General features: G+C 36.7%; 1 protein-coding gene across 3 annotated transcripts; it reads right to left on the bottom strand.

Moving 5' to 3' along the window:
- Positions 1-2,640: 2,640 nt before the first annotated feature.
- On the bottom strand, positions 2,641-20,334 carry LOC107722628 (phosphatidylinositol 5-phosphate 4-kinase type-2 alpha-like). Of its 3 annotated transcripts, none has more exons than XM_016531072.1 (11): positions 19,549-20,334; positions 13,235-13,332; positions 13,037-13,133; positions 9,084-9,236; positions 8,844-8,990; positions 8,480-8,518; positions 6,741-6,836; positions 5,532-5,645; positions 5,114-5,366; positions 3,273-3,376; positions 2,641-3,176 (listed from the first exon to the last, which is right to left on the bottom strand). In XM_016531072.1, the coding sequence occupies exons 1-11, from the start codon at positions 19,690-19,692 to the stop codon at positions 3,096-3,098; spliced, it is 1,326 nt and encodes a 441-aa protein (XP_016386558.1). In that variant the 5' UTR covers positions 19,693-20,334; the 3' UTR covers positions 2,641-3,095. The 3 variants fall into 3 exon arrangements, with proteins under 3 accessions (XP_016386558.1, XP_016386560.1, XP_016386559.1); XM_016531074.1 differs by lacking the exon at positions 19,549-20,334 and adding an exon at positions 19,468-19,505; XM_016531073.1 differs by lacking the exon at positions 6,741-6,836.
- Positions 20,335-21,081: the final 747 nt, after the last annotated feature.

The raw sequence follows: 21,081 nt of genomic DNA, 5'->3' as shown, positions 1-21,081 counted from the left end.
ATCAAAAATTACCACGCCTAAAATATGAGCCTCACATAAACTATTTGTGGATTCTGGCCTATGTTGATTGTCATTTCACGGCAGCACGACGCGCCCTCTTCTGGTTGTAAGCATGTAACGCACCTCTACAATATACACTGTAAATTACAGGTTAGGTTAAGATATGGATAGTAATATTAGGCCTTATAGTTTAAACAAAATGTAACAACATGCTATGATCATCACTATATTTACAAATGGTTGCCTTTGAGAGTCTTCATTATATTTTGAAACTCAAATAAAATCTGTTCCAATTATATATATATAAAAACCAGCTAAATTTAAATTTGATAAACCATTATTTTGTCTATCCATTGGTTTAATGATGAACACATCCAAATGTAAACCTTTTAGGGGAAGCACTTTATATTTTTTAATGATCTGTCATTTGAAAGTAAGATTTTGCCATAATACATAAATATTACAACCATTAATCAAGCGGAGCAATGCATCATTTTATTGAGCAATGCTTATGGGACAGAGTGCTTTTAAATATTTTAGGCCTACAGCACATACACACAAGAGCTGCACACTTTCATGACGTAGATAACAGTTATGACAAGTAGACTGACAACCGATAATATCTTCCTTTGACAGCATATTTAAAAGGGCTCACATTTCCTTCAACGCTTTTTTCTCTTCCTCAAACATTAACGTATATAAACTCACACTGTACCATCAACATGGAAGCATGTTTTTACAAATTGCAACACACGAGATCATAACTCTATACAATTTGAGACAAAGTGAAGTCATTTTCCCCCAGAAGCTCACAGAAGTGGCTTCTTTTAGATTCACGTGTGCTGTACAGACATCAAATTCAAAGTCAGGAGTGTGTGTTCATGAAGCCTCTCGTCTCTTCCACTGGAAACTGTCCTAAAACAAGAACTGACACTGCTTATTATCTAATTAGTTATTGATAGGATAGAAATCGAAATACAGCAACACATCAAGCCTCAGAAAACATTAACAAAAAACAACTTCAATTATAACAACAATGTAGGAATCAAATGAGTAATTTAAGCAAATTAATCAGGTTAATAATTTCAGGAAAATCTTTAAGTTTTTTGTACCGTTAGGACTGCAACATTGACATAATATTGCAAACACATAATACACTTGCATATTTACACATCTACACAGGAACAGCAAAACCACCTTAGGATTCGTTCTATTCACCTTTCCCTTTTTAGAAAATAAAATTTTTCAAACGTCTCTTTTTAAAAAATGATTCAAATACAAAATTAAATAATTCCGAGTAAAAAAGGCACACCCTCGCACAGTGTATATATGTCCAACACATACAGTAGAATATTTAAGGATTACTTTGCAAACGATATTTCAGAAGAAGACATATCACAATATCTATATATTTGTATAATACTTAAAGGTCTCTGGGATCACACAAAGTTTCGACAATGATGAGAGAGAGAGAGATATAGCAACAGTAAGAGGCAGCATTCTCTCGCTCTTTACAGTGCAGCTGAAACACTATACACAGATTCAAGCATCTATATAGCGCCGGCACAACTGCATTCTCAAGAGAGCGGCCCCCTGTAAACTTGCTAAATATTACTGTAAAAAAAGGGAGGTACAAAATATGCTTCATTTTCATATGATGTTCTCTAATCAAGAGCTAAACAACATAAAACAGGCAATGTTTTGTTCCTTCACTAGGGATACAAAAGTGGCAACGCACATGTAACCCATTAGGTGCTAAACACATTCTACGAATCACTACTATTGCATGACCCTCCGCGAGTCAGTGGTAAAACTGGAATCATTTGCATAAACGTTTTGGTGCATTACATCATGTGCAAAACCAGTTGCGTTATACTAAACGTTACTATCGGAGCCAATTGCAAATATTGAGCTCCTGTGCAAGACTTTACAATGCACAACAGGCAGATCATCTAAATCCAATTTGCTGATTGGATCTTAACTATAAATGCAGTAATTGTTCCTGAAGTTGCATTCTTTTCCAATGTTACAAACGCTTTGTAAACAGATTTGCCTGCAGCTAGTGCAATAAACACTTTCAAACAATTATGTTCCAATTTATTTTTATTCTGACTCTGGTCATATTTGTTCAGGGCTAAATTTATTTTATATATTGGAATATATTTTAGTTATTTAAAACTGGACTTTTTTATTAAAGGAATAGTTCACTTAAAAATAAAAAAATTACATTTGATGAAAATGTACTCTGTCTCAGGCCATGCAAGTAGATGAGTTTGTTTCCTCATCAAAACAGATTTGGAGAAATTTAGCATTGCATCACTTGATCTCCAACGGATCCTCTGCAGTGAATGGGTGCCGTGTCCAAACACGGTAAAAACATCACAATAATCTGCACAAAAGTTCAAAATGCATTGATGAATTTGTTTATTACAAACGTGCACCTTTTTGCTTCACAAGACATTAATCGATCAGCTGTGGATTACTTGTGGAGTATTATGATGTTTTTATCAGCTCTCATTCTGACGGCACCCATTCACTGCAGAGGATCCATTGGTGAGCAACTGATGTAATGCTACATTTCTCCAAATCTGTTCAGATGAAGAAACACACTCAATTACATCTTGGAATGTCTGAGGGTGAGTACATTTTCGGCAAAGTCAAATTTTGGGGTGAACTATTCCTTTGAGAACAATGAATTTTTCTCCGCAAAGAACATGAGGACAATAAATATATAAGCAGCTTTGAGAATTCCAGTATGATAATCATACCACGTAGCTGGGCACAAACAACATCACTCGGTTTCTCAATCAACAATATCTAACACAAAGGTACGGAACGCTATATATGCATGACTATATCACATGTATGCCTTATCAACCACATGGAGCCATAAACCTACCGAAAAATCCAACAGAGGAGAAAAAGTAAACAAATTGTAAACCAAAAAAAAAAAAGATCTTTACAGATCTCAGACGTGATCCTGTGACAAGTGGGAGAGAGACACTGGATCTGTTACCCACTGCAAAACCTCTCTCAGGATATGAGCTCATATGTGACCACCTGTTACTCCGCCTCACTCCAGCCTCGGGCAGCAGTTAGGACAGAATGGTGGTGATGAAATCATAAAACCGCTTTGAGTATTGCTCGGGGTTGACCGTTGAGATCTCAGCCCCTGCCTGGAGAAAGAAAGAGCAAAACAAATGTGTAGATGTTGAGTAAACGGAGGACTAATTTAATACTAGCACTGTGTTTATGACATATTGGACTCTCACCCCATGTTTGACTGTCTTAGCTGCGTGGGCTGCTTTCTTCTTGGCATCATATGGAGTGAGAATGTCAATCACCGCCATGAAGTAGATTTCTTTTTTGGGAGCATCTGAAAGGTAGAATGCACTACTGTTTTTAAGCAAGATACAACTGTAATAAAGTGAGACAGAACTGTTGCATGCTTTTTGGCCCAGTGCTGCACTGCCACTGAATATTTGACTTCAATTTCATCTACTGACCTTGTGCATCAATTTATATGCCTTGCAAACTGAAATGCATTGTTTTCTGTAATGCATTCAACATTGTTGTTGAAAATACTGCTGATTTGTCACCAATCTAGCTGGATAACATGGATAAAGTTTTAAAAATGTGCAAAAATTACTTCTGACAGTCTTGAAAGCATTAGTGATGTGTCAAAAACTACAAATCAGTCAGTAATGTTATGCATCATTTTCCAGTAGAAGTGTGTTTATTAATTTATGAGTTGCTTTACAGCTGTGTAATTTTTTGTTTTAGCTGGTTGCATATTTTATTTGTCTATTTGTTATTAATAATGAAAAAAGCAGGAAAATGTAACATTTAATGATTGAATATTTCTAGTAAGTATAAAAAAGCATTTATAAAATGTTGGAGTTGCATTACAGCTGTATAATTTCAAGATTGTTTTAAATTTTTGTTAAATGTTTGTAAAGAAAAAAAAAGAAAATGTAACATTTAATGAATAAATATTTCCAGTAAACATCTACAAAATGTTGAAGTTGCAATACAGCTGTATACTTTCAAGATTGTTTATTTTTTTGTTTTTGTAAAGAAAAATGACAATGTAACATTTAACGAATAAATATTTATAAAAAGCATTTATGAATTTATGGAGCTGCATTACAACTGTATAATTTCCAGCTTGCTGCAAAAGTAAACACAAAAAAGACGAAGAAATATGGTAACACTTTACAATAAGGTTTCATTTGTTAACTATATTTAATGCATTAACTAACCATGAGCAATACACTGTTACAGTTTTTATTCATCTTTGTTAACGTTAGTTAATACAAATACAACTGTTTATTGTTAGTCCATGTAATCTCAGGTCCATTAAATAACATTAATAGATACAACTTTTGAATTTAATAACGTGTTAGTAAACGTCGGAATGAACATTAAGATTATTAAATGCTTTATAAGTATTTTTCATTGTTAGTTTATGTTAACTACTGTAGTTAACTAATGGTAACAAATGGAACCTTATTGTAAAGTGTTACAGAAAATACAACATTTAATGAATAAATATTTCTAGTAAATATATATAAAAAAATTGTGTGTTAGGGCAAGAAAAAAACGGAACTATTGGCCTGACTGGGTAAAAAAAATAATGTTAAATTAAACAATAACTAATAAAAAATAATAATACATTTCTGAGCACTGAAAGTGCAATATTACACACTATAATGTAAATATGGCTTAATGTGAAATATTTACAGAGCAATGGTGTCCCTCTATACTGTTCATTGTAACATTTTTTTTCCTCCCCAATGTATAATGATTTTTCAAAACTGTAATTACAAATATAATTCAGTGAGTTACTTGTTCAGTATTATTTGTGCAACAGACATGACACCTCAAAGAAAGGTGTACTATTAGTTTTCTAAGTAATCTGACTAACAATTTTGGTCCGGTGGACGATAAAACAGGCAAAAAATTAATTGAAAATGGCTCTCAAGCTATATCTAGGGACAAGAAAATGGTAAGAGATTTAGTGGGCCAGTAAGCAACAACCTAACAGCCTACAACCTTCTAGCAACACCCTAGCAACTCTGGTTAACTTAATTCTAGCTGGAAAACGACTCACTTTCATGGCTCTTGATGGCATATACGTCAATGGCGGGATCAAACTCTCCCGGGCCCAGAGGTCTATTGCTGTCTAGTGTGTTACTGGGGCTGTCTGGTGGGGAGCCGGTGGCCCCTCCGTCGCTCTCCGTCCCCTCCTCTTCTCCAGCGTCGTTGTCTTCACTCTCCTCCTCAGGCTGTTCCTGCTCCCCTCGCTCCACATCATGGATCCCCACCAGCAGACTGTAGTCCATCAGCTTCAGCTGGGCCAGGAACTGGAAACACATTTTCCAGGGGATTAAGCATGAAGCATTCATTGTCTTTTTAAATTGACAGAGGGGTGATTAGGACCAATGAGTGTTTAGATAAGAGCTTAATGAGCCAATTACAAATGAACAGGACGAAAGCAGTAAAGAACATGATGGATAATGCACACAGACCTCTACGTCATTCTTCAGTTTCTCCAGGAACATTTTCTTGTTCTCCTCATCTATGTAGATTTTCTGGCCGTCATTGATGAAGTCATTGTCTTTGTAAGTTGGAAGCTCCTTGGTCTGTTATTCACATTGGGAAATAGTGTTAAAAGTTCATCAGGAGCAACATGTGTAAATTTAAACTTTCAGTTTACTCAGCAATGAAACAGAATGTCATTGACATATACAAGTCCAGAGTTTTTGGATTTGTCAATAGACTCAAAAATGATCAATTAATTAATATAGAAATATTTTTACATATGGAACAAAATGAAAGGTGATGTGGTCATTTCTGTGCCAATGGCAGCACCAAATGAAATTGCAAAAGTTTGTTTCAGCAGCAATAAATAAATAAATACAAATACATTATAGTTGTATTTGGTGCTGCTAGTATCAAAGAATTAACACACTTCACATTTACTTCCTCACTGACTACAAAATTCAAACATTTAATGATGTATTTCTTGTTTTGTGTCAACTTTCTGTTATATCACACTAAAATTCACCATCTAAAAAAATAGTCTATGGGGGTGAAAAAAGTTTTGATCTGGAACTCTTTTGATCTGCTCTCACAACAAATGAACATCTGAGAATTCACTGAGTGAACTTAAAAATAGCAGATCACAGAAGCAGTGGAGCGTAATATAAAGCAGACTGCCTCCTGTGGACACTCAGAGCAACAGGGTGTGATTTAGATTTCACGATTAGAGCCAACAGACAATTACAGCATTCAAATAATTACAATGATTAAACCAAGGGTTATTTCCTAAATGCCTACTTCCACAAACATCAGCGATTCCAAACCAAAGCCTACAGCTAGTGTCAAGATTAAAGGGATAGTTCACCCAAAAATGGGAAAATGTGGTCGTCATTTGCTCTCACGTTGTTCCATATGAAGGTATAGTATAACCCACTATGGCTCAGCAGAACACTTAAATGCTGACACACTAGTATTCCAGTTCTTTTCACAAATTCCAGCAGAGATTGTCGAAGAAGAAGTCACCGCTTTATTTCTGGAACAGGAAGACAACTTAAAGCACCAGCCCTGGGCTTGGGTTTACAGTCCCTTGTGGGATCCAGAGGGAACGGTGATTTCCTGAGGCAAAATGCGGGGTAAAGCATGTTGAAGAAGAACACAGAGCAATATGGGACAGCTCTTTGCTGTCGTGTCCTTACGTGTCTTATGGCGCAGTAAAAGCGTGTGGCAATCCGGATGGTTTGTAGCTTTTGGCTCATGCGTGATTTGGACGGAGCCTCCTCAGGTGGACGTGGCTGCAGGGAAAAGGAGCGTCAGATGCAAGCAGCTTCACCCACAAATCAGTGTGTGGAGGTGAGAGACAAGAGCTTTCTAGATAACTTTGAGGACTTGTTTTCTTAGTCATTTTTAACTTCATTTCATAAAGCAAAGGTGTAAAGCCTTCAGGAGAAAATGGAAGAATTAAAAAGATGGAAATATCCCACATAAATGCATCAAATGAAAACACACCAAAAGTACAGAGCAATATAAAGTTGACTGATAACATGTACAGTAAACAAGTGAAGACACAAAATATCATGGGAGAATGTTAATGGGATAGTTCACTCAATCAAAATTCTGTCATCATTTACTCACCATCAAGTTCCAAACCTTTAGGAGCTTCTTTCTTCTGCTGAACACAAAAGGAGATATTTTGAAGTATGTTGGTAACCAAACAGCTGTTGATCCCCATTGACTTCCATGGTATGGAAAAAAATACTATGGAAGTCAGTGGATACCAGAAACGGCGTGGTTACCCACATTCTCCAAAATAACTTCTTTTGTGTTTAGCAGAAGAAAGAAATTCATACAGGTTTGGAACAACTTGAACTTGACAGATTTTCATTTTGGGAGAACTATGCCTTTAAGGAAATCACAGTTGAGAAGCAAAGGAAATATTTCATCAAATACAGTGAATGACAACAAATCTAGTCTGTATATGACACATAATTACAAATATACATCAGTTAATATTTGCCATCTTTGAGAGTATCATATACAGCATTAGAATGTAGATATAAAATCTCAATGGAGGAGAAAGTAATCAAAGAAACAATTTAACATGCCAGAAAGACTAACATGCATGTAGAAAAATATATATATATATACACATGCAAATCATTCACATGCCCTTCATATGTACACAGCAATGAAAAAACACAAGATCAGGTTTGCCTTATGTGAGAGAATCCTGTACACAAGTATAAACTGCAACTCATTAGCCTTTTATTAATGTACAGAAGGTTTTTATATAGTTACTACAGTAAATCAATGTAAAAACGTGTAATCCAACAAGTCAAATGCTTCCTGAAGACAAGTACTCAATCTCTGATCTATTATTTACAGTGGTTTCTGTTACCATCTCTTTACATTCAGAGATCAGTGCACTTAAATTACAGTGTAAAACAATAGGGTATCACAATATACAGAGACACTACGGTTCTTAGGTTTCAATTAATCCAATTATTTTCATTCTTCTCAGGACCATTACTTAAATCAATTAAATAATACCCCTAGACTACAAAGTGCAGTTTCCCACAATCTGAAGCAAATTAAATCAAGCAAACACTGAACAGAAAAGGTGCACAGAGAGTATTTCTTCCAAGGAATGGAGTAGAAAATGGGATCTTTCACACAGGAGAATTTTATTTTGGGAGTTTATTAATACACAACACACATGGAAAGGAAAATGATGTTATAGTTGTGGTTATAATGTTTTTTTCTTACACATAATTTCCAAACTCAGACATGCAATACATTCAACATGCAAATGTGAGTTCATTTTCTAATGTAATAATACACTGGAAATAATGAAAACATTTTTAGCACAGAAGTTCACCCCCTTTTCAAAAATTCTATTCCTTCTACATATCATTTTAAGAAATGAGGGAGAGTTTACCTTTTCTTTGTCGCTAGCCTCTCTTGCCACTGTGGATCCCTAAAAAAGTACATAAAGTCGTCATTAAAAAAAACATTTATTGACTTTTTTTATTCTATGGAACAATCTTTTCTGAAGTTATTTAACTTGCTTCAAAAGACACATTTCAAACAATTCAAGGTTTGTTCATGAATCAGACATCACTACTTTCCTCATGAACGTACCAGGGAAAACTAGGGTGGATGTCATGATTTTCTGTGAATAATGACTTAAAATTTTGTATGCCTCAAAAGCCTTGAAATAGCATACACTTTCATGATGCCCCCATCCATTCATTTTCATTATATTAAAGACAAGACAGGCTCTTCAAACTCGAATTTCTCACCTTCAGGTCATATTTTTTATAAACAGGCAGACGGTGACTGAAGACATTGCGAGTGACGATCATGTAGGTCTCATCTCCATCCACTGTGAGGCGATACATACCCAGAAACTGAGGGAGCAGCGTGTTTCCATGGCACTCGACTATATACTACAGTGGGCCAATACAAAAAAAAGATTCACTTCACAGCTTGTGATACTCATCGTAGGATCATTTTAACAAAGAAATAGATGCTCCCTCTACCTGGTGGTATTTTTTCAAAATGTTGTGCATCTCGGCCACGTCCTCGCTGGTGATGATCTTGATGACATACCTCTTGTTGTGCGATGTGTGGAAACGAGCTCCACTACGGCCCTGAGCGTCACTGGGAATTGGGGCCCTGCGTGTCAGAGAGTTCTGCCACGGGAGGAAAGAACAGTGAAGGATTTCACACTGCCAGGCTTGCACTAAACAGCTCCAATAAAACGGTGAAAAGCTACTGGCACTTCTCCTAGACTGCAGTCTGCAGTCAGCCTGGAATGCCAGACTGTACTGTCTGGCTACTTCTTTTATTGAACCTCATCACAATCTGAAACGCGTTGGCAGATTTTGCTCATTTGGATGGCAAAACATCCTCTTCTATGGCAATGGGGAAAATGAGAAAGAACGTGTGGCAGTTACTGCCCTGTGCAGAAAGACAGGAGTCAGTGGGTTTGCATTAAAATGGCATTATTCAACCTGCAAAAGCACAGCTGCGTTACTGCCTGTGCTTTGGATGCCATCTTTAGTATAGCTGCCAAAAATGCAAGGTCTCTGCGGTTCACTGCAATAGACACACTCTGTGTTGCAGTTGTACTGAGTGGGATTCGCTTTCACGATGTTAAAAGCTGTTCCAAATTTCTGACAAAAAATTATTTAGTAAATCAGTGGTTCTCAATTGGTTTTGCTTTAGGATTCCAGATTTGAATACCAAGAATTGATCAAAATGTCAAGATTATCAACAAATCGATCAGAGAAATCTAAAATAATAATCTATTAATAATACAATGAACTGCACAGGCCGAACAATATGCAAAATTATTTTATTTATTTTTTACCTTGCCAACATTTTTCTCATGACTATTAGAAGCCTATTCTACCTGTGCACAATTTCTGGGTTAGCTGCATTAGCATTGTTTTTTTTTCCCCCACTGCTTTCCCTATCTCAGAACAGGCCACATAAGCCAATATTTTTTGGTTATGATGACCCACCAGTTGAGAACCACTCTTGTTGATATTCATATCGGTTGTGTTTGTTGATTTGAAGATTCTGGTTTTACTGAAGTCACCTGGAGACATTCAAACACAAATGCATCAAAAAACTGCACTTTCACTTCAATGAAATTTAAATGCTGATTTCTACAATCCCAGTGCTGGGTCAACAGTAGTGTAAGTGTAGTATTGAAGTATTCTGGGAGATGGGCCAAATTCAATACAGTATTTTCAGCATATGGCATTTAACTTTATCTGAGCCTGAAAGATCTGATGATGGCTGTAGAAACTAAAACCTGATATTATTGCAGTTTACTTATAAAACTTCTACATATGAACTGAGAAACAAAAATGCTTCATTTCATGAGTAATCAACATTGATTCACAGGTGAATGGATCAAGGTTGAATAAAGGTTCAAGTTTCAATTTTACAAATTAAATCAACATTGATTTTAAAATGTAGTTTCAACATCTTACTTTTCATATAGATTTTCAACGTGTTGTCTTCAACTAAATTTCAATGTTAATTTATACATATTTTGTTAACCTTTTTACAACCATTTAGAATGAAATGTGGTTTCAAGTATTTTCAACACTGAATCAACAACAACTGACAGATTCCAGCTGTGAATGTTACTTTCAGACTTTAAACTTCACATGCACAGGCTCTTAACAGCTTGTGCGGCACATCTCAGGGTGAAGGATGAGGCAGGAAAAAATGATATTGGACATGACAAACTTGCAGTCGATGTGTGAACAGACTGAAAAAATGGGTCCAGACTGCTGCTCATTTCACATTTGAAGAATGAAGAAAAGAAAAATTTAAATGTAACCGCTCTGGGGACAAAAAACTAACATTGTGAAAAAAGAAATAAACATAAAATAAGATAAATAAAAAAATGACCCTAATATATGATACAACCCTTATACCATAGTCTGTCAGAATATTCGATTATGATTGGCTGGCAGGTGTGCATTAAAACGGTTTAATGTACAGGTAGTTCCAAGTAGGGCTGCGCGATATATCGTTTTAGCATCGATATCGCGATGTGAGCACCTGCGATAGTCACATTGCAGGATGTGCAATGTTTAGTATACTGATCGTTATATAGCGACCTTTGCAAATCATTTGAACTTTGCGTCAGTACATCATAAATAGAACGAGGAATCAGTTTACTGTCGGGGATTTTTATTTTACATTTGATTATTCAATTTCTGTAGGACCTGAATACTGTTAGACTTACCTGAAAAATATAAAGCACTGTTTATTTCATTTGTATCTTTGTTCTATTATATTTATCTATGCTTGCAATTTGTTTATTTCCTATGCTGTTTTACTCACCTACGAAATCACTCCAATCATTGATTATTTTTTTCCAAAAAGAGTTATTCAAGTCATCTGGTGATTTTCTTTTCACCATATCGCAATATATATCGCAGAAAAACAAAATATCGCAATGTGAGTTTTTTTCCAATATCATGCAGCCCTAGTTCCAAGTCAGTTTAATCATGTTCTATATTAATAGGCTGCTTTCATTTGACACACACACACATCGGACATCGTACTGCGCACACACTGAAACATTCAGGAGCGACTTGTGGACTTGTGGTCAGCCCTGCCCATGACTTTTATTAATAAAATAGCTTCGATACTGTATCGCTACATTATATTTCTCAGCAACAAGGAGGTAAAAGCACTGTTTTTGAAGTAACTAAACACAAGTAAAGTAACTCAAGTAACTAAAGCTTAATTGTTTGTAGAGTGAGACTTGCAAACGCAGGTAATTCACACACGCTTCACATAACTTCAATCCCCCTCTCTCTCTAGATAATGAATTCAAATAATAAATTAATTCAAATAAATGTGATCTTACAGCACTATTTCATCTCTGTGTCTGATTCAAAGCAGGCAGAATGCTAGATCTAACAAGCTGTAACTGATGAAAATAACCTTCTGATCAAATATTTTCCTGCAAACATCATATCCAGCTTTAACTTGTCAATGCTGGCAAATGGCCAAACGAGGCGAAGCATTATTTTCTAATAATTTAACAGACCAGAGTCACTTATTCCGCTTATACTACAGTTACACCTCAAATATTGTTGATATGTTTTATTTCAAGATATTCGTTCATCCTTAAAACGCTCATGTGTATTTAACATCTTACGCATTTCAACCGAAGCCTCTGTTGCTAATTCCAAAATGTCATTTTAGACCAGAGTAACAGTGGCTTGAGCCGTTGATAGCAGACAATTGCAGTTAATAATGAAGTAATTATAGAGAGAGAGAGAGAAAGAGAGAGACAGATTAAGAGTATGTAAATTACTTGAGTCTGTTCGTCTCTCAACAGTGTTCAGCAGCAACGTCTCTAATAATAGCGAAACTGTAAGTGAATCTGTTTCAAGAACAGCGCCGTTTTTACCTCGCTTGTGAAAAATGTCATGTAGTTTTAAGTTGCTAAACTATTTTACTGATAAAGAGCACTGATACAGAGCGGCACTGACAACATGTTTCTGTGTGCGCGAGTGTGTGTCCGTACTGTATGTGAGTGCATAGATATGTGTGTGTATGTTTGAGTAGGAGAAAGAGAGTATGTGCTTTCCCTACATGGTAAAATGTAACTTTATGTATACTAGATTTTCTTGCTTGGTCAGTGTCGTTGTGGGTTTTGGTTCTTTTGCTGTTGTAGGCTGTAAGGCCCTTTGAAATAACTGGAATCATTTGGTGAAATGATATGGACATGTAATGTGGTCAACACCTGCCTGGAACTAATTTAGGCATGTGTTTCCCTGAAAATAATTGCACACCTTAGAACTTTCATCAGCCAATCAGATTCAAGCATTCAACAGCCCCGTAGTATAAACTATTGTAACGCACGGCATAGAGGCAAAGGACCATCTGACATGCAGTGGAGGGTGGTTGCCTCCATGGAAGCACTTGACCACTTATTTAAACACTTATGTACCTGATATTCCTGATCATCAATGGAGAACCGCTCCCTCAGATTGCGGAAGACTAGAGGACAGTACTCCTTAAACTTGAAATGGCTTGGCATGTTCTCTCTTTGGAAGTAAAAAAAGGTACAAAAGCTGATAACTAACAAAAGCAAAGCAATGAACATATACATAGCAAAATTATCACATAAAGTTAAGGTCTTTCTTACTTGTTGAAGAGGTGGTTGTCCACCTTGATCTTTGAGTTGGCTTTGAAGTCATCAGGCATCAGCATAACAGGAATCTGGATGTGACTGAGTTCATTTATCTGGAAGAAAATAACGGAGAAAATTATTCAATAATGCCAGATTACAAAATAATTTGAACAGCTGAGGCATATCTAAAATAGCTTTTTATCTGTTGTACAGGAGACTTCTGGACCTGCTCCAAATGAATAAATCAGAGCGTTTTCTTATTTACCGAGAACTATCTGCAGTACAGGGGCCATTCCTCAAAATGTGCTGCACTGATGGAACGCTGCCAAGAAACAACTTCCTTTCACTAACAACAGCAGCAGTGAAAAACAGAGCCGTCTGCGCCAACAGAGTAAGCATTACTTATTGGCCGGACTGTCCACTTCCTTCTTTATCGTTTTAAATAATTCAGTACACGACAAGTGGTCTTTCATGGGCAATAGCACATGCATGACTACACTTAAACTCAAGTCAGTTGATTGACTGAGAAAGGTGCCTACTTATCTAAGGATAACCAGATTTTGGTGTACACGTCCGTTTGTCCTACTACATGGTGGAATCCAACCTGGCTATTTGACACTCCTTTTCCATCACATGAACACACCACACACACACACATACACACACACAAACAAACAATGACGTGTTGTGTGTTTGCAGAGAGTTATTTTTGTGCATCTTCCTGTGCCTCCATCTGTCCCTGCTGCATCAGGGGTTGTCCTCTTGTCGATTAAGAAGCATTTCAGTAAAGAAGGTTATGCTTTGTGATTTAAAACGAAGCCAAACAGTAGTCTACAAAGATTTAAAAAAGAAAGCAACTGCAAGACTGGGGGAGAGGGCAGCGGGTTCACTGAGAGCAGAACTGAAACAGCAGCAGCAGAAAATGGGAAAGGACAAATCACGGTCAACCAGCCTGAGCTTGTCTGACGCAAACACACACACACACACACACACACACATTTACAATGTATGTCCCATGCGATTCAGAGTAAAACTGTATTGAATTTTTTGGTATGAATTTAATGACACATTTTAATAATAATGATAGTTTATCATATTATATCACATTTTTTAAAATCAATTTATATCTTTTATTTATTTATAATATTTAAATACATATATTGTAAATAAACAATACAATTTTATATATAAAATATTTAATATGTGTGTGTGTGCGCATGTTATAATAATACTGTACATGCATATATATTAGAAAAAACTATATAAATATATAAAATTAACAAATAATAAATTTAATGATAATATATTATATTTTTTAAATATATTATAAATTAATATACACAGTACACACACATATATTATGTACACAAAAACTTTTATTTTGGATGCGATTAATTGCGATTAATCGTTGCCCAGCACTAATATAAATAATGGTAACATTAAGCATTTAAAACTAGACATTCCACTTGAAAGCACAGTGTATGCATGATAATTTTACACTTAAGGCTAATCACAAAATAAAATTGGTAATAAGAACTGTGACGTGATAAATATTAGTACAGCGAGAATGTGTTGATGTAATTACATCCACATATAGATAGTGTGTGGCGTAGCGGCTCTTGACCCCCACCCCTTTACACTCAGTTACATAATCAACATACAATTTCATTTGGATAAAGCCATTGAGATTAATCAAGCAACCAACCAGAGGCTTTTCTGGCAGAGTAGGCCACGTGTTTTCTGAAAGCCACAATAGAACATGTGCGCCGTTAACATTACAAGCGATTTCATACTTCTTTTTTATTGCATTTCAAATCAGAGCAAAAATAATTCCATTACTAAAGCCTGTTTTCTCAACAGACTAATATCTGTCAGCACATACGGCTTATCACCCGCTTTACATAACACAGCGCTACTACAAATTCACATCAAGGGCAACAGACAGTGTCGTTCCTTATGTGCTGTGAAAAGAGACTGGCTGAGTGTGTATGGAGGGGTTTTGGGCTCTAGTTAAGGCAATTTCTCATTCTGGCCATTAGGGAAGTTCCTGCCACAATGGAAGAGGCCTTTATGTCCTTCACCTCAGACTTAAGTTATACCTCCGAGACTCTTACGTAATCGACATGAAAAAGCTCATCTGACTTAGTGCTGAATGAGAGGATAAAACATCTAAAAGGGGAGAAGAGGAAAGGAGGGGTGTGGATTAGATGAGAGAGAAGAGATGAATCTTAACGAAGAAGTATGAAAGACATAGACAAGCATCATGCATACGCAAGACGGTGTTGGATATATATGTGCTCAAAGGAGGGGTTGTATTGGCCTAAATGATAAAAATAGCCTAAACGCACAGGCGATATTCCTGAACACTATATTTATGAGGTCAAAAGATCTCATTGTCATATAGCGTCAATAAAGTGAAACACGAAGGATGGAATGGGAAGAATGTGCTAATGATGTTTGGGAGCATAAACCTGCAGGCAACACTGATTCGTTTTGGGGTTTAGTGACGCTATTCTACACAAACACACAATGACTGAGAGAAACGTCTCAACAAAAACTCCTTCAAGATGGAGTTCATGCCAAAAATTGACAATCTATGTCTTCATATAATCACACACAGCCAGGCTCTAGGCCTGATGAGAAAATAAATAAAAAGGCCATTCAAACAACCTCTCCATTTCAAAACTGGGATGCTGGCTTGTGTTTTACTATACTCAGAGGAGCTGCATTTGTAAAGTATTCCTTCCTAATCAAACACTCAAACACTCTGCTGTTGACAGACGACGCAACTCTTTCACCAAATTTCACTCCGTTAGACTTAAACATTCAGTCAGAGACTCATATACTACAGTACATATGAGTTAGTGAAGCATGAAGTCCCTCAAAAATACACTGTAAAAAATGATCATGATTTTAACAGTAAAAGACTGTTATTTGGTTAACAGTAAGTTTTCGACCTATATGAATAACTGTAATTACATTTAATGTAATTTTACAGTGAAATCTGTTCAAAACAGATATTAGTAGGCTACTTTAATTGGTTGGTATATTAACATTATGTCAGTTAATTAAATATTTTTTCTGAAGAATTCTTTAATGAATAATTTTATTACTGTGAAATCTGTAAACCCTAAAATGTTGCTACCACATTTTTTACGATAAAATTCTGGCAACCACAGCTGCCAGTATTTTACCGTAAATTTCACAGATTTTTTTAAAAAAGTGTAGTGCCTGAAACTGTTTGACCTTAAAGGGTTAGTTCACCCCAAAATGAAAATTCTGTCATTAATTACTCACCCTCATGTCGTTCCAAACCCATAAGACCGTCGTTCATCTTCGGAACACAAATTATGATATTTTTGATGAAATCGGAGAGCTCTCTGACCCTGCATAGACAGCAACGCAACTGAAATGTTCCCAGGTCCAGAAACGTAGCAAGGACATCGGTAAAACAGTCCATGTGACATCAGTGGCTCAACTTTTTTGCGAAGCTACTATAATACTTTTTGAGCACAAAGAAAACAAAAATAACAATTTATTTCACAGTTCTTCTCCCCCGAGTTACGTCTTCCGCCATTTTGGAGAGTACCCAAGACCGTAATCTACGTAATCAGCGTTGTTTACATTCGGAGGAGAAAACGCGCGCATGAACGTAATCTGCGTAACCAGCGTTGTTTACGCTTAGGGGAAAGCGTGCATATGCATTGTGATACTCTCTAAAATGGCGCAAGACGTAACACGGGGGAGAAGAATTGTTGAAAAAAAAATTATTTTTGTTTTCTTTGCGCTCAAAAAGTATTCTCGTAGCTTCGCAAAACTGAAGTTGAGCCACTGATGTCACATGGACTTATGTTTTGCCGATGTCCTTACTACATTTCTGGACCTGGGAACATTACAGTTGTATTACTGTCTATGCAGGGTCTGAAAGCTCTCAGATTTGATCAAAAATATCTTAATTTGTGTTCCGAAGATGAACGAAGGTCTTACTGGTTTGGAACAACATGAGGGTGAGTAATTAATGACAGATTTTTCATTTTTGGGTGAATTATCCCTTTAAACACTGAATGTTGCAAGTTAGTTTAAAGATAATTAATCCAGCGCAATGGCCTACAAGTCTTAATATCAAATATCAGGGTCTAGAAGAGTCCTAGATAAAAGTCTTGTTTGAGGATGGGTTATACGGCCTACAAAGCAATTCTGACATGAACTGCCACCAAAGATGCCACCAAAAGAATAAAAGTGATTATGAACATCATCATTATCCAGTTATCATTTTCTGGATAATGTGACATTGCCATGTGATTCTATGGTATTCCAATGATGCCATAAATTAATAAACTATAACAAAAAGACATGTAAATGAAATTTTGATTCTTTCCAGTGGTATCTGAGAGTCCTACAGAGTACACAAAAATAATGAGGCTTTGATATCTTGAGTTAAGTGTATAAATTAAGAATTATTATACTGTAGAGTTTGCACCTCCACACAACACAAAGGTTACAAATAATAGTTTTAATGGATCTTCTCATGCATGTGCATTACAAGAGCAGCACAAGGCTCCCAGACATGGTGTTCAGATTCCCAGGAGACCAATTAAATGTTTGTCAGATACCTGGAAATCTTCCATTCCCACAGGAGAAGCACTCTTTAAACGTGTCATGTTGTTTCAGGTTAAAAAAACACACACATATTTAGTCCAACAGCTGGAGTTAATCATAGAAAAAAAATACTTAAACGTTTTTCTTGCAATTAATGATGAGAAATAAGAGAATAGAAAAGGACATAAACATAAAAATCTGTTTATTATGAGTTCACTAGGTAAAGAGCATTCTTGAGGCATTAAGTGCTGGCGATGGATGAGGGATCAGGGATCTAAATGCTGTCTGCACAGCAGCCTGTATAGTTAGTCATTCAGCGTCTTCAACAATCACGACTGTGTGCCAGAGCCTCTCATCTGAGCTAACACTCGCTTTGCTTGCTGACACAATAATTTAACTGATTCTTGAGGACTGGGACAAAACATGCCACAAAACTGAAAAACAAACATTTATTTTTCAAGAAATTCTTTTGGATGATTCTGTCGGATTAATCATAATTATTCACCTACATTTGATTGTAATCTCCTGCTTCTTCCATATTTTAAATGCTGTCTGCACAGCAGCCTGTATAGTTAGTCATTCAGCGTCTTCAACAATCACGACTGTGTGCCAGAGCCTCTCATCTGAGCTAACACTCGCTTTGCTTGCTGACACAATAATTTAACTGATTCTTGAGGACTGGGACAAAACATGCCACAAAACTGAAAAACAAACATTTATTTTTCAAGAAATTCTTTTGGATGATTCTGTCGGATTAATCATAATTATTCACCACATCTCCTGCTTCTTCCATATTTTCCCTTTCCTATTACTCAATATGGATCAACACCACCAGATACATAAATAATGTGTCAAATGAAATATAAATATTTACAAATCACGCATTCACGTCAAAGAATTAATCAAGTGACACCACAGGATGCTTTCAAACTGATTTTCAGCACCATCTGTTGAATTTTCACCAGCATCAGATGTAGTGAAAACGTAACATATTAATGGAATAATAACAATCTGCATATCACACATATTACAGTAGCCATTTTGTTTTGCTGGTTTTACAACTAACAGTACCTAACCTACTTAAAATGAGGAAAATGACCTAGAAATCTTAATTTATTTACAATTTAAGTGACAGAGTTGATCATATTACGGCACTCAGTGTCTTTGTGATCTCATAACAGGTGAAATATGTAAAAGGACATTCAGAATGAAAGCTGAATTTGATTTTAATAAATATTAATAAATAAAAATGTTTTTAAAGAGATATTCTTATAAAGAATATAAGAATTCTATTCTAGTTTTAAGAATAATTGTGCTTACGTTTTCCTCCTATCTTTACTACTAGTACATTAAATATCTGCTTTTTGTTCTTAGATTTAACATATATGTCAATACATATAAATGAGTGAATCATCTGATAACAAGTGGAAATGTTGCCTGTTTAAAACTGAAGTGGCATGTTTTGGCATCGATTATTGATCGTGTCGCGCGTGGACAAATACCTCTGATGTTTCGAGTCGTGGAATGAAGGAAATGCTACAGTTTAATGAGGGATCAAGACGCCGCAAGAAAACTGTCGCACGTGCCTTCAATCCACTTACGCTGAGCATCGCAGCTGTTATAAACCTGTAAGAAAACTGGACCCTTACCGAGTGGTTCACTCCCCACATCAAGACGCTTACGCTGAGCATCGCAGCTGTTATAAACCTGTAAGAAAACTGGACCCTTACGGAGTGGTTCACTCCCCACATCAAGACGCTGAGCAGCGGGTCGCTGGCCCGAAACAGCTTCACCTTCTGAGACACGAAATGTTTCTTCTTGGTTTTGGTTTTGCTGGCGATGGATGCAGCAAGGTTGCTGACTGCAGAGGCCATGTTTAGCGAGCAGGCTCGGATGAATGAAATCCCTCTCTATGGCGATGTCTTGACACGAGCTGTTCGGAATCAGCAGCGCCCCGCCGGATCTCGACATGCAATTTGTCCCTTTCGTTATTTAATGCATCGCGTTCACGCATCCCTCAGCAAACGCGCAGCTGACGAGCGATGAAATCCCGCTATCCACCAACTCCCACCAGCTAACTGCTAGCTGTCATTGACGTTAGCTTGAAGGTTACAGTTGGCTGGATGTGTGCGCTACTAACTCATTCACACACACAGCTTTGCAAACTAAATCTTAAACTCGCCCGGCAAAGCATCCCAGAAGCTCAAACGAATGATATCCGTGTTCATCATGAAATGTAATAAAAAGTAAACAGATGCACAAATTCAGAATGCAGAGATTTTACACCACCCCGCTATAAAAAGGTGTGTCGCCTCATTTAAATCACTGCGAAACCCCGTTAACCAGCGTTATTATGGTACGACCACTTACGAATCTCTCAGTGCGAACGTAACTAACAAAAAACAGGCAAAATACTAAAAGGAAACAACTACTGTCTAGCTGAAGTCGAGCCCCGTCGAAGAGCGGGCATCTGAGCCCATCCACTGCGCCTGTATGCAGCAGCTGGATCAGGCTTCACTGCCTCTCTGACAGCTCTGCTTTAGCTCAGCTCAGCACGTTGACACATAAATCTTGTGTTTCACGTACCGCTATTGGCCTGGCGCCACTCCCGGGTTGATACGGCTACAGCATGATGAAATCCAAGTAGTCCTATTGATTCACTCATCTCGATTTTGGTTTTGGTCGGTAATATAAGCTTTTCAGGCTCAGTCTTCAACATTAAAAAAATAAAGCTGTCTAAAAACAAGACATCAGCAGCAGTGGCGGCTCGTGGGTTTTAAAATAGAGGAGGCACACTAATTGTATTGGTCTGGGATCCCTGCCGATTATTATTATTATAATTTGCTTAACCACTTTAAAATGGCTTTTTGGTTGCTTTTAGTCAGAAAACGTAAAGAAAACGACATACATACAGCAAGATAATATAATTTCACTAACCTGACCTATCACTTGAAGCAAACATCCATCCCTATTTAAAAGTCTGTGTTAAAAGAGAGCTGCCTGTTGCGCCATTTAATTAAGCCGACTGCTGTAGCCTATATCCAGCTTAGGCTGTTTTCCCTAAATTTGTATATATACTGTTTGAATGACAGCTTGGTAAATCTGTGGCACATTCGCGATAGAAAAGTGGCGCTTTCACGTTATGGTATTACAACTGTGAAATTACAAACAAAAAATACACATTCTGAGACATGAACTGAAATGAATTGTGAATTTTATTAACATTAAATCGTCCTCCTCCCATTTTCACCTCAAAATTATGG

The sequence above is a fragment of the Sinocyclocheilus rhinocerous genome, unplaced genomic scaffold, assembly GCF_001515625.1.
Source record: "Sinocyclocheilus rhinocerous isolate Xijiao unplaced genomic scaffold, SAMN03320098_v1.1 scaffold541, whole genome shotgun sequence".
Classification (NCBI taxonomy): domain Eukaryota; kingdom Metazoa; phylum Chordata; class Actinopteri; order Cypriniformes; family Cyprinidae; genus Sinocyclocheilus; species Sinocyclocheilus rhinocerous.
The sequence above is the reverse complement of the archived record's forward strand: the minus strand, read 5'-3'. Positions and strand labels throughout refer to the sequence as shown.

Bases quoted from the DNA above. Each gene is read 5' to 3' on its own strand.
- LOC107722628 (XM_016531072.1), bottom strand. From the start codon at position 19,692: ATGGCCTCTGCAGTCAGCAACCTTGCTGCATCCATCGCCAGCAAAACC. The intron at 5,646-6,740 runs GTAAGGACACGA...TGTGAATAACAG, and splicing joins TTTACTGCGCCATAAGACAC to ACCAAGGAGCTTCCAACTTA. The intron at 3,177-3,272 runs GTGAGAGTCCAA...TTCTTTCTCCAG, and splicing joins CTAAGACAGTCAAACATGGG to GCAGGGGCTGAGATCTCAAC.